The following is a 15,043-nucleotide window of genomic DNA, read 5'->3' on the forward strand; positions in this document are numbered from 1 at the left end:
GACAGGAGCATTTTTCTTGGAATCCTTCACCTCCTGCTTCCAGAAGACTTTTCCTTGCATGAGATATAATCATCCCTAGCAGTAATGGGGGGAAAAGAAAAAGAAAAAAAATCTGCATCTGAGAAGAAGCCAGGTAGAGCTGTGATTAAAGGTTGACATTTTTACCTAGTATGCAAGATTAGATTTTCCATTTTTATACATTCCCTCAAGAACAACTTGTACAGATTTATATGAGTTGGCATCATCCTGTCAGTTCTTAGTGTGGCAAATGATTCCAGAGAATGGATCTGAATTTCCTCTAGCAATAAAATACTTGAAAATGAGCACCATGCATAAGCCAAACCTATGACTATTTTTAGCTTCGGATCTGCTTGGAAGACTCCCATGGGATACAGTCCTGGATAGAACAAGGGTCCAGGACACCTGGATATTTTTCAGAGATCATCTCCCCCAAGCTCAAGAATTATCTATCCCAATGAGAAGAGGTTAAGCAAGAGTAGCAGGAGGCCTGCATGGATGAAAAAGGAGCTCCCAACAAAACTCAGATTTTAAAAAGGAGCATAAGAGAAGTGAAAGCAGGGACAAGGGACTTGGGGGAATATGGAGATGCTGTCTGAGTATGCAAGGATGGGGTTAGGAAAGCGAAAGGTCACTGAGAGCTAAATTTGGTAAGGGAATCACAGGATCCCAGAATGGCAGGGGTTGGAAGGGACCTCTGGAGATCATCTCATCCCACCCCCTGCTTGAGCAGGCACACCCAGAGCAGGGGCACAGGACCGCGACCAGGCGGGGGGTGAATGTCTCCAGGGAAGGGACCCCACAGCCTCCCTGGGCAGCCTGTGCCCCTGCGCTGGCACCCGCACAGGAAAGGGGTTTTTCCTCATGTTTAGGTGGAACTTCCTATTTAAGTAAAACGTTCCAACTTGTGCCCAATGCCCCTTGTCCTTTCAAAGGGACAAAAAAAACAACAAGAAAGGTTCTTATGGGTAGTTCTGAAGCAAAAAGTAGACAAGGGAAAATGTGGGTCCACTGCTGAATGGGGCAGGGGACCTGGTGATACAGGACATGGTAATGGCTGAGGTACTCAATGCCTTCTTCACCTCAGTCTTTACTGTTAAGACTGGCCTTCAGGAATCCCAGGTTCCTGAGAACTATGGGAAGGTGTGGAGCAAGGAAGACGTCCTTAGTGGAGGAGGAGAGACAGAGTCTTCTCTGTAGTTCTCAATGACAGGACAAGAGGCAATGGACACAAACTGAAATACAGGCAATTCCCCTTAAGCATAAGAAAGTTTGTTTACTGTGAGGGTGGTCAAACACTAGAACAGGTTTCCCAGAGAGATTGTGGCATCTCCATCCTTGGAGATACTAAAAACCTTCCTGGATACAGTCCTTAGCAACCTGATTTGAGCATAGAGTTGGACTAGATGATCTCCAGGGGTCCCTTTCAACCTCATCCATACTGTTATTTTGCAATGTCTTTTTTTTTTTTTTTTTGTCCTTTCCTGTATACATTCACCTTGTTCAAAGGAAAAAAAAAATTACAAACAGAAGCACCTCAGAACTTTCTGAACTAAATTTTTTGTCTTTCTCAGTTTTAGCATTTCATTATCCATTTAGATTTAATGTACACTAACTAACCTTTGTCAACTTTCTCTCTGTAAACTAAGAGAAAAAGCACTTTTATATATGTACAGTATGATAGAAGAAATTTTAGTATAGGCAAATCCCAATCCACGTGTGTCCTTTAGATAAAGATATACCTTATGATCCAATGAATAGCACCATAGCAGAACTCCTGAAAGTAATCTAGGAGGGTTTGCAACACTTGTCGAAGGAAGTTCTTTTCAGTACAAGCTTAAGGAAAGTAGAGACACACTTTAGTGCTTTTCTGAAGAGAAATCCTCGAAAGTGATAATGAAAAGAAATAAAAGAACATCCAGAGGGACCACCATATTATATCTCAAGCACCAACATAGCAATCCCATTTAAATGCTTTAAACAGTTTGAAAATACTTTCTACTATTATGGAGATTTTCACAGATGCATATTTAAGAACAAGAAGAATGCCTAGGAGAATTTTATGTGGCTGCCTGAGAAATTTGGGTCATAGACACCCATCCCATAATCCCTAAAACATCATAATTCTGTAGCTGCAGCAAGAAAATGCTCTCTAGAAAAAAAAAATGTCTGGCCTTTATTTCCACTAAGTATAACCATGAAAAACAGTAGAATCATTAAAAGCTTTCATAAAGATAAATGTTTAAGTGTATTTGACTATGCCTTTTCTTTTGATTTGACCTTGACTAAATTGAAAGCACATAGAAAAATTTGCAGTGAACGCTAGATGTGAGCTATACTAATATCTGGCTAACTGCCTCTGCTGTGAAAGCTCTTTCTATTTTAGTAAAATTTTATGCACAAAAGCGTTTTCCAGAAACTGATGTAGTATGTTCAATATATTTTTATACCCAAGCTTAATTACAAAAGCTTTTTCATAATAACAAATATTGTCCCAAGCAGAGATTGTATTTAATAAATATGCTTATTATTTTCCTTAATGAAAGCAATGTTTAAAAATTGTAGGTAATCCCATTACACTGTACTTCAATTATACAGCCCAGCTCTGCTACCCTCCTGCTGTTAGAAGACTACCTCATCTTAGTTTCCAATTATATACATTAAGTCCTTCCAAAACCACCTTCATTATTACACACAGCATGTTTAGCTCTATCAGAGAAAAAGCTATAATTGGGAAAGAGCAAAATGCATTTTCAAGCCTAAGATAATCACAAGAAAAGTTAATTATGTCAATTAAAATAATCTTCTCTCCACTCAACAAATATGACCTATTTGTACAGAGAAACACAGCAGGACAGGTTCTGATCATTGATAAACTCCATGGTGTTTCCACTCAAGTAATTCTTACCAGAAAATTTGCGTTAGAGCCAAATTTTGACTTTAGATTAGATTGTAATAGAAGAATGGCCAAAAAGGGCTATTGGATGAACCCAGGGAAATCCTCTAAAACACAAACCATAATGTTTCACATACACACCCAAAATTAAACCTAAGTATTTCAGTTCTTGGATTAAACTTCTACTTCCTAAAAGCAGAAAAAGAACTACTGACAGAAAAGGTCCTAGAAAAGTATGGAATTAAAAATGGTAGATACCAGAAGTAAAATCTGCGTGGTTATTGCCAGTTGTTCTTGGTGAAGAATTTTGTCTCTACATCAGAAGGCAACCAGATGAAGCTATGAAGTGTTGACTTTAATTACAGTTACTACCTCAAGTCAGAGCTTTAAGTGTTGAAGATACTGCTGCATATAGTGAAACCAGAGCCCTTCACCCCAAACAGCATTAGAGAAGGCGTCAAACAAGGGGCTCACAGATCCTACAACTGCAGAAGCCCAATGTTCAGGCCCTCAGGTTGTAGAAGGAAGAGCAAGATGTGAGGCATCTCTCCTTATTAGCTGTTTCTCACAGCTAATTTTCCTTCCTCTGCATACCGTATCTTACTTTGACATTAAACTCGATCAGCCTTTTTTCACCACTTTTTAGAACACGCAGTTTTCAACAGCCTGCTCATTCCCATAAAAATATGGAACTGTCACAACATCTAATTGTGACAGAACAGCTATTCACAATCCTAATTTTGCTGTGCTGAGCTTTTTCCATCCCACCTCACAACAACTTTTTTAGACCATTCTACCTTTGAACATTTCCTAGCGTATTTGTTGTTGTCCTGTGGGCACCAGAAATAGAAGTAATATTCTATTGAGTATTACAATATTCTACAATGGCACCATAAACTTGCTTTAAGCCAGGTAGTTTAGGTAGTTCTTTGCTTTTGCCAAATCCATATTTCTTTATCTTACAAATATCTGGTAGTTTGCTGTACAAAATTTGTACTGATGATTTGCGACATGACAGGAGAAGTCAAGTGCAAGTACACTGCAGTTTAGAAATAATTTTCAATTTTCACAGGTAAATGTTTCTTATCCTAGAAGTTCCAACCTCTTAATTTCTTTTACCCTGATTTGTTTTTTCCTTATCTGTTGGTGACTTTGCCAGAGAATTGGGATTACTGCCAAAGACGTTTACCTCAATTTTGTTTCCAGTCCTAAATTAGATTCCTCCTAAATACTAAATTAGATTATTAATCAGTTAAAATCTAAATCTTCATTATTAATTTACTAGAAACAATACAGCAGCTTGTAAAACATTTATGCAGCAGTAAACAGAGAACCACTTTGCAGAGATCACGACATGCTTAATTTACTACACAACTAAATATTTAATTACAAATGGTAGCAAAGCTGAAGGTGCTCTGTTGAAATTAAACAATCTTTTAAATGATAAAAGTCTTAACTGCATTGTGGGCAGCAATGGTAAATTTCTAAAACAAGTGGTAGGAAACACACTCCCTTTTGAGGGGTGTGCCCTTACCAGCTAAGTGAGGAATCATGTACTTGGCTATCCAGTTTGCTATTTACTGATAGGTCTGTTCCCTGCAGTACTTTCAGCAGAAATAATTTTAAAATGGCATTTTAAATTAATTGAAAACACAATGTACTTCATATACCAGTTAAAATAAAAATAATTTGGAGGGAAAAAACCGGTTATACTCTTTACAGCAGGTTATTTTTTGCATTTGCAATGCAATAGGCTTGATTCAATGCCTTCCTTGCTAACAGTACCATCTCTAATTAGACTAATGGTATTTTAACTTTCTTGTGCACATCTACGTAATTCTTTGTTTCAGATTCAGTTTTCAAAACCTCCCAGGTACAATTTTTTAAAGCCACTTGCATTTATCCATCCAGATTTATATTAAAAATTTTGGCTCATAAACAGTTTAGGAAATCACACATAGAGTTTTTGTAAAGCCATCTCAACAGGCATATATCCTTCCCATAAGATGAGCTCTCAAAACAGATATTCTTAGGTTAATAAATGTAGCTGAACCTTTCAGAAGTTGTTAAATGTATATCAAGATGGACAACTATTCCTTCCCATCGTCTCACTGACTCAAATAACATGGATCTCGGAAGAGGAAGGCAGGGACGGTTTTTACCCTTATGAACAAAGATGAATGTGAAGAATGGAGAGAGCAAAGCAAGATAGGCTGGAGGAAGGTAAGAATAATAGCAGCATGTCCCATTTCAAGAGGAAGGCTCATTCAATAGAATATTACACCAAACAAAACAATGATCAGGCTATTAGCGTAGTCCTAAAAACAGAGAGCTGCAACAGGATCGCTTTCACTCGGTCTCGAACATCTATTTCAAAACAGCAAAATGATACTTCTTAACTGTCAAGCTGTTTTCATTAATAATGTAGAATATCCTGACCTTTTGCTACCTTATAAAAGTACATGACAGTCTTGTCAAAAATAACACTCCTAAAATCTTTAGAAAAACTTGTCAGCTAAGAAAACCACAGCTATGTATACATAACTCATCAGCTAAATGGAAAACAGTATCATATTTAGAAAATGAGCAAAACATTTTGCTACAACTTCCTTATGTCTCAGGGCTAAAGAATATTTCATAAAATTCTAAAATTGCTTGCTATAGGTATTCAAGACTCTAAACAGAACAAAGAAGTATACACTTGGTGGCGGGCCTCTCATTTCACTTCAGCATCTAATACGTTATCCTAATGATATGACCTTCCTTCTCAAGGTAACTTGTAAGGTAAACTTCTTAAAAGCTGAGTGGCATCACTGGCATTAATCAAGCCATACTCAGTTTAAATATCGCTATATGGAAGAAAAAAAACTTAATGGAAGACAGACTGAAGTAAACTGAAAAAAATCTTAGCCTAGAACTGAAATACATAGTTGTCATGCAAAGTTTGCTGTTCAAATCCAATTCCAGTTTAATAATGACAAAGCTATTACACTGCTGAGCTTCATGAAAGGCATGTGATAGCCTCAGACTAGTTAACACTGGCTAAGATTAATTAATTGGTTAACTAATAGGATAGCTGAATGTAATGAGTCACTCAGCATAGTGCTGGTACCATCACCGGTCGTCTCGGAACAGCTACCAGTTGTGCAAGCTGTGCAGCTTCACATATTTCTCTGTATCTAAAAGCTGTCACTTCTGAACAGACTTGCAGTGTGGGGAGGTGGGAAACGTGGGGAACCTTGTGTTGCTGTTTCCCAAGGTATATGTAAGCTGCTGTGAAAAGGACAACTTCAGTCTTCAGAACAGTTTGTGAATGCTTCACATGACATTTGGGCCTCCTTCCTGGTGGTAAAAACTCTCTCATACTGCAAGTACTAGCTAATCCCTTGATTCTTTCAAATTGCTCATCTGAAGCTGTTAACATATATTAAATCTATAACCAAGCTTTTCCTGACATGCATCAACATTTTAAGTAGTGTATGGCAGAGAAATTTTTTTGCACCATAAAAAAAAAAAGTGCCTCTTTTAAAACAAACCGTCTTGAGAATCATATTACGTGACAATAATTCTAGATTTTACTAAAGCTGTTTGCACACACATGTCTTTGGCAGGGTGCCTTCCAGTGGGAGCGTTACACACATACCAGCTGTAATGGCCTGTCTAGGATATTAAAAACATGTAAAGTATAATTTGATAATCTACCTTAGGAACTAGTGAAAGAATTCTCATCTCAGTTTTCTCCAGGGACGCTAATGCCACAGGACAGATTGTTTCTTGCCAGCGTTTCAAACTGATGTCTATTTGCAAACATAGCGAGTGATGCCAAATGCGGTTCGGAGCGCAATTCAAACAACTATTTTATTATGCGCTGTTTTGAATTGCATATGCAGGACAGAGAAGAAAGTAATGACAAAAAAAAAAAATCATACTTGCACATCACACGAGACATTTTCATAATATACCTGATCACTGCATCAGAATGCAAAGAAATACAACAATTCCAATAAAATAATGAGTGCCTTATGAATTAAATATTACATTCACAATGCTACACACTGGGATTTAACAGAATATGATATACAATGTAGACCAAGTGTGGAAAATCCAACTAAATTTACAAATAAGGTAGATATACTACTTTTTCTCTTAAAAACAAAAACAAAGAACAAAGAACAAAGCAAGGGGGAAATTATAAATTATTTATTGAATGAAAACAGGAAAAATAAATTGAGAAAAATTTTTTCTTTGAAAAACAGGGTAGCTTGTAGCCAATGACAATAAACCTACTATTCATTAGAAGCAGGTCCAAACTGATTCCATTTGACTCACAGCATGAGCACTCAGAGTAGCAATTAATGCAAACATTGGTGTGGCAGCTGTTTTCTGAATGTCCTCCTGTCCGTCTTGGCTTTGTTTTTGAGCCAACAAGATGAAATTTTACTGGAGAAGTCACTTCGCCTGTTTCTAAGATAATCACAACACTGGCTAAATCAGCAACGGAAAGACTGTTTTAAGTGACATGCTGTAGACACCTATGCATCATGAATTAAAGACTTCGTTGTACCTGACAGGGAAACACATACAGCAGTGTGTGTGCCAGAATGACAACGCGTGGGGGAAAGAGAAGAGGCATCACCAATGTACAGCAAGCCAGCTAAGATTAATTTAGAGTCCTCTTAGATTAAATTGGAGTGAAAGAGGGAAGATATTCTGTTCTTCACAAAGAGTTCACTTATAGCTGATTAAGTTACTTCTTCTGTGAACAAAAGCTAATTTAAACAGGAGTTCCCCTTATTACTCATTAATTGCTACAGGTAGGTGCTGGGCCTGTGCAGATGTAATGGGCGAGGAAAAAAAGAGCAAAATCCCTCACAGACGAAAAATAGAAAAAGATTACTTTGAAATAAGGGATTGCAAAGGATTAACTTCAGTAGTCTAGTATTGATCAGTATCTTATTTTAAAACATCACTCTTGCATTTTTTCAAGATTAGATGAATTTTTTTATTATTATTATTGTTACGGTGACTGTGAGGGGGAAGTGAGTTATAAGCAAAATAAATCTCTACTTAAGCAGTTGATCCTTACTGTTATATATTAATCATGGCACATATGGGATTATAACCAACTGCAAATAAAGAAAGAGGGGAAAAAAAGGAGTCGAGTAGCTTTGTATTTCTGGATTAAATCACAATATAAGAAAATGTCTTAGAATTCCAACTGTGCTAAAGCAAAAGGCATGACGAGCCCTGGATACAGGAAAACTCGCATATTTTTCTCCACACAGTTATGTGTGAAAAGATAAGATCTCTCCAAAAAACTGTGAAATAGAGCACTTACAAAGTCCATTTGAAAAGATTCCTCCAGGGGCCTGAGATAGCTCCAGTATCTCTTCAGACAGGTAGTTCTACAAATAAGTGACGTACTTTTGTCATCCAATTGAATCTGGTCAACGTGGGCCTTCCTTGGCCCAAATACAAGTAAAACTATCTGCCTGCCCTTACAGCATGTGGCAGCTACATGAGATGTCCCTTAGTGAGCAGTCGTTTCACCTTTAGCTAAGGCAATAACTAGACCTGCAAGTTTTGTCACTTCATCGCAGCCCCAGTGGATTGGAAATAATTTGGTAAGCTCTGGTTTTGAAAGAGAGCACTTGTTAAGAAATCTAAGGTATACATGCAAGTATTGAAGCAGAGAAAGAGTTTATCTTGTTTGCAATTAAATATCTGTATCTAAAAATAATGTAAGGAAAAATGTGTTTACCTGGTATTATGTTTTATGATTTCTTAATCACAGTTTTGATTCTATGTTGTGAGTAATTACTGGTTCAAGTGAACTTATCTCTTTCAAATTAGATTGCTGGGCAGCTACTTGTAAACAAAATAAAAATGAAACAAGAATACACAATCTAGAACAGCCTACTCTGCAATTAGCTACATTAAAAACACAGATATGAGAATGATCTAGATATCAAGTGTCATCTTGACATGAAGAGTTAATTGTCGCTATTGCCAGGACACTATCAGAGAAACTATTAAGTATGCCTGCATTTATAGACAATTTTTTTGTCACGCACCCCAGTTTTGTTAACCTCTTAAGGAAAATTTTCCTGTCCTTTTGCAAATATTTCATTGTAGGCTGCCAGTCTACCAAGGATATTTGATTTACCCAAAACAACCCTAAACCCAAGCACACAGAATGAAAAAACAGCTGCTGGACTATGTCTCTAGTCTGCAATACATTGCATTTAAAACTACTCACTTAAATTGATACTGTTCAGTCTGCAAACATTGCTTAGGGGTAATCTTTATTTTCATTTACAACTGGTAGCCGAGAAACCACATACTATTTGTATCATTATATATATAGACCTAGTTTTAAAAGTTAAATTTCTTCTGTCTTGAATTATAAAATTAATAAATGCAATAAACAGGAATTATAAACTAAACTTCCTGGGGTAAGACTTACATACTTTCAAATACAGGATATCAGTTCTTAGAACTGATAACACCGGAAGAGCACTTTGGTATCTAAAAGCTAGAAAGAGAATTCTAACAATGTTATTCTGTAAAATGATGGTGAAAGTCAACTCGTTTAAACACTTTACATGGGTCTTGTTGTTTTGCTCTCAAAAATAACACACAAGGAGAAATCTCATTTTAAACTGATTGTCATCTTCAGATGTCAAAGCTCAACAGCTTGACTAACTCTAACAGTATATAATTTGGGTCTCATGGTTGAAACATGTTCTGAACAAGCAGAAAAAACAATATTCAACTTCCCCATTGAAATTAAATGATAGGGTGACTTTGGCAAATCTTTCCCCACTTTTAATATTGAACCTTGGAACCCAAATTCTATATATATAGTGAAGCATTATCAGAAGCTTTTTCACACTGCTTTAGCTCACCCTCTCAGATCAACATGATTAATTGCTCAGTTACTTTTCTGTACCTCTTCCAATCATTTAGAATACTTATTTTTATAGCATAACCACATGCAGTTAACATCTCTTGATTTTTGTTTGACTGTGGTTTAATGAGAAAAATTCAAGGCATCAATCTTTGCCTTAAGTTATTCTAGTTCCAATGTTCAAATGATTGTGTTTACTCTCATAACAATAATCCTTTCATGTGTCAAACTCAAAACATTTTAATAACTTTAATAAAACAGGTAAAAGCAGAGCTGCCTTGAAAGTTCAGTTGTTTGCAGGCAATATTAGTGGCAGTATTGCATGTACGCTAAATATCTCACTACTCGAGGGCAAAAGTAACAGTAGCAATCATACCAAGACAACAGATTGAGGTAGAATTTGTGGATAACAACTTCTATATATGCCAGGAAAGGTTTATGATCCAGCCTAATAAAACCAATAAAGTATAAGGAACTTTGACATGCCTGAGTCTTCCGTGGCAAAATGAGAACATTAAGATCAATTAACAGGCATTATCCCACTTTTCTTGTTGAGATAAGAAATTTTAGCCAGGACTGGTTGGAAAAAAAGAGTTCTGTTTTCCAAAGTTTTAAGTTTTTTCAAAATATTTTGTGGCATTTCCGAATTAAAATAAGGCTTTTCAATATATCATAAAAAAATGACTCAAAATACCAGTGCACACTACATAACTTGAAATAACTGTTGTCATCATGGTTGGGACATGTAAGGCTGCCATTCATCCAGTTCTTCCCAGATGCCTTCTCTACTCTCCAGATGAAATTTTAACAGCTGGGAAGTCCTTAGGTTGTGGATGGCAGTCAATGAGATAGGGTCCGACTGATCTGACCACAGCCTCCAACGAAATGCCGGGCTGGAGGGGAAGCAAGGACTGGAAATGCAGGCCAGGAGCAGCAGTGCTGGCACTCAACACCAGGTACTTATCTCCTGATAAGAAAACCAACCCAAGAGCTCCCACAGGTCTTAGTGAGAACAGGTCCACCTCCTCCCTTTGGTCTCCCAACTCTTTGCCTTTTATTACGACCCTTTACCCTTCACCCTTTCACCAAGCCCCCAGAGAGACCCTTTTCCTTTCACCAAGTCCCAGATTAACTTCTCCAGCACAGGCCAAGTTCTGGCTCCTGAGACCCCCAGTCCTCAGGCTGCAGTTGCGCAGGGCACGAGAACAAGCACGTTCCACTCATTTTGGGGTGATCTGTATATGCCAGCTCTCCCAGAGCAGGGACTGCCATAATTGGGTATGGGGAGATGAGGAGCTGGGAGATACGGAAGTATTGGGATGGGAATTCCAGCTTTGGAAGAGATGGTAAGCTCTGGAGACACAGGGGGCCAAGCCCACCCACATCGTCACAACAAGACACCCTCATGCAGGTATGAAGCACACACAGAGGAGCACCACTCCGTCACATTGATGCCTTCTTAGCCCTTCCCACAAAGGACTGCCCCAATCGTCATCCTTTCCCTTGCCTGCGTGTGCACCCCTGGCACTGCACGCTCCGTTTTGCACCTCGGAAGTTCTGCTTCCTTAAATAGTAACCAGTGAGATCCAAATTCAAGTCCTCGCTCTGTGCAATTCAGGCCCAAAGTTCTGACATATTAAAGAACTGCACAGTCAGGTTTTGCATATGAGTGTGTTCACACCTGAGTCCATGCTATAACCCTCTTCTGCTGTGTCACCCCCTCCTCCAATTTTCTTCCTGGTCCTAAGAAAACAAAATTTCTGTTTCTTAGAAATACTTCTTCAAATTTCTTTGACTTTTACTGCTCCAAAGAAGCTAAGCATAATAGAAAAATCTGTTATGGAGCCATAATCTTCTGATCCCTGCTATCCAGATTTTAACGCAAGAAACTCTTTTTGCACACATAGGCTATTAGAAATTACTGCTCTATGCTATTACCTCCAAAAGCATATTAAGAAAACAATGTTTAATTCAAAACATGCACACAGAGAAAAAGCTAATTATTCTTCCAGAAAAAAAGATGTAAGGTAAAACTGCATAATAATTTGATTATTCAACCATTACAGAGAAAAAGACAAAACCAAAACAAAACATGCAGTTAAATGTTATTTTTAATTTACTTTTTGATAGACCTATTTTCAGGTCTGTATTCTCCTGTTACCAAGGTTTTGTACTGAAGATGTCAGTGTTGATCAGCTTCCAATCATCAATAGCACTTATTGAAATAGCATCCTGCTAGGAATGGGATTTTGCTGGAGTACACCATTGATTTATGGAAGAAAGACAAAAAAAGGAAAAACAAATAATTAAAAGTGGGCCCTGACTGTGGAATAAAGCTCCAATAAATAAATTTTAGTTTTGGTATAAGGCAATAAGTAAACCTCTTACAAGATGTTTTCTTGTATACTTTCCATCTTCTGGCAAAAATAAAATTCTATTTCAAATATGCTAATAGCATGCTCAAAAAAATCTTCAGAGGAAGCTTTTCTTTAAAAATTATGAGGAATAGCTTCAGAGCTTGAATACCACTGACCTGAGTTGTCTTGATTATTTTGAAAGTCCTATAGAGCTGAATAAATCGTATTATAATAGATTTATACAGAAATATTTGCAAATACCTTAAGAGGAAAAGAAGAAGAGCTCGAATTTTCAAAGCATTCTTTTACTTAATGTTACAAGACTCTATAGAGAAGAATGTATTTTCTTAGTGAATACTCTGGCACTGTTTTATGAAATTTTGCAAGGTTATTGGAATAATCTATACACATGCACGCTTTAAACAACCTGTACTAAATCTGTTTTTAAAGCTCCTGAGTGAGCCCCACGGTGTCAGGAGTAGAATGTGTCCACTCATCCTGCCTCTGTCATCTCGGAGGAAGCCTGAAAGCAAACGTTCCTCTGGAGGGAGCCCCTCAGGACTAACGAAGATCCAGTCTGCAACTTTTTTTCCTCCCATAGCAACACACAAACAGCAGGAGAGTTTTTATGATGCCCTCTTTGTTGAAATATGATTAACGACAAAGAAAGTTTGACAGTCCCATGTCTAGCTGTCTGCATTTCCATTTTTCCTTATGCATATGGTGTGGATTATATAAATCACTATTATTTGGATCATTTCCCAATGTCTTGGATGTTTAAATTTCAAAATTACCACACAGCACCTTTTTAACCACTGGGAATATTTTGCAGAAAAAGCACATCTCTGCCCATTCTCCCCTCCCCAACCATAAATATAATGCATTTTTGCTAACCATTTTCTCTAGGTGAAGAGCTTTTCCAGTTACAGAGGAATTCAGGCAATGGATAATTACTTAGTGGATTGGTGGCTGTATTACATAGCATAAGATATATCAAAGAAATAATAAAGCAACCCATTTATAAATTCTTTGACTTCATCAAAGACAGCAAGAAAAAGGGGAAGCCATCATTACCAGACTAATGAGGTAACTTCATACCATTACACTGAAGTTTTTTCCCCCAATCTAATGCTGAGTGTATAAAAGAGGAATTAGTCCCATTTTGAAAACAGTTTGTATGTTAATTTAAACAAAACTGAAATCAGTTCTAACAGCTAAATGCTTTATATATTAAGAACAAAAGGCAATTGCTTTGATATCCCCGAATTATCACTACTGCAAATTGTAAAACAATTTAAGTTTTGCTTATGGATAAAGCAGGCAGAAGAATCTTAACCCTGAGGGCTTCCAGAAAACAACTGGCTAAACATAGTTAAATTTTATGAGAAGAAAATTACTGAAAGATAGTATTGACCATTTTTACATGCCTAAGTCTTTTTAAATAAAAGGAATCCATGCTGCAGCACAGTTTCAACAAGTAACATTAAACAAAATTCCCAAATATTATAAATGCTTAACATGTTATTACATTCTCATTGGTCCCACACCAGAAAAGAATATACAAGCAGCGAACAGGCAATGGTTGTTTAAGAACCTAATATTGTACTAGCAAAAATAATGCAGCACAGCAACAAGTTCACTAGAGTGCTCCCTTAACACAAAACATACCAGAGGTACAGCTGTTTATCTTGCAAAAAAAAAAAAATAAAAGAGGACATAAAGACTTTTGAAAGGATCTTCTCCCTGGTATTTAATAACTAATATGCAAAGTATTCAAGGATTCTTGCATGAAATCATGAATAGCAATAGGTCATTTTTCAGGGTATTAAAAAAAATAGCTAACCAGACACAAAACAGGATGCCAGCAGGCAGCTTGCATGAGACATAAGGCTTTATATTCCCACTAGGAACATACCTTCTCTGATTTTGCTTTCCTGGCGTTATGCACAAACCTGCGTCCCAGCTTCTTGGCATACCAGATAGAGGCAAACATTGTAGTGATGAAGATTTCAGTCTGAATATGCAGCGCACAAGAAAAAAATAAATACCAAGAAACTTCCCCCACAACTGAGATACAAATCTAATGCTGGTTAAGGTCTCTCAACTATGCTGTTGCTTTGTCAGGTCTTCTCATGCTGCCTTCTGAAAAAAAAAAAAACCACCCAGTGTGGCCAGTCTGCAGGTGTATTTACATACTGCCAGCAGGAAGTCCAGGGTGAGGCATCTTTGCATCCAGCTCACATCCAGTCTGCTAAGTGCCTGTCTGCAGTTCTTTAGCACTGTCACCACAAACTACATATGTGTCAGTATGAAAGGAAGCTGCAGTAAACTACTGTAGCAGACAGCTCACCTCCTCTTCTCCTGTTCTGAAATTTAACTCCTTGGTTCTCTTCGATTTGCCAGCATGCAACAGAGGCAGCAGCAGTTCAAATATGAGATACACAGCACTGCAGGAAAGGAAAGGGGTACAGAAGTGCCAAAAATAGAAATGTGTATTAACTGTTAAGGTGAAGGAACAGGTGTTTTACGTGTTTCAGTGCAATTAAGATATGAAAGGAAAGTGTATTTTACTTTGTTCTCGTGGTTTGGGGTCTATTCAGAGATGTTTTTGTTACCTAGTTTCGGTTTGCAACAGAAAGACATCATAGCTGTTCAGTTCACTTGCTGATGTCATAGATGTTTTGCTAAAGGATTTAAGACTCTTTCAAGGACTTCTGTTTTTCTTTGATAATGGCTTCATGAAATAGAAAACTGACCTTCCCCCCCCCCCCCCCCCCAAATTAATCTTTACTATTGCCGTACCTAAGCTTGCTTTTCTCTCTTCCATTAATTGCAGGTTATTTTGCATTAGGAGTTGAGAAG

The 15,043-nt window shown here is 37.4% G+C and overlaps 1 protein-coding gene across 10 annotated transcripts in view; it reads right to left on the reverse strand.

Annotated features, from left to right (window-relative positions):
• Window positions 1-15,043, reverse strand: part of DLG2 (discs large MAGUK scaffold protein 2) — an 883,409-nt gene that overhangs the window by 509,368 nt on the left and 358,998 nt on the right. The window contains exon 1 of one of the 10 annotated variants that reach the window (XM_064441441.1): window positions 14,097-14,496. The exons of 8 other annotated variants lie outside the window; for them this stretch is intronic. In XM_064441441.1, the coding sequence (XP_064297511.1) occupies window positions 14,097-14,174 (78 nt within the window). In that variant the 5' untranslated portion in view covers window positions 14,175-14,496. Of the gene's footprint in view, window positions 1-14,096; window positions 14,497-15,043 lie in introns of those variants that run through there. One more of the 10 variants, XM_064441442.1, reaches the window with a different exon arrangement.

Source organism: Phalacrocorax carbo, chromosome 1 (assembly GCF_963921805.1).
Source record: "Phalacrocorax carbo chromosome 1, bPhaCar2.1, whole genome shotgun sequence".
Classification (NCBI taxonomy): Eukaryota; Metazoa; Chordata; class Aves; order Suliformes; family Phalacrocoracidae; genus Phalacrocorax; species Phalacrocorax carbo.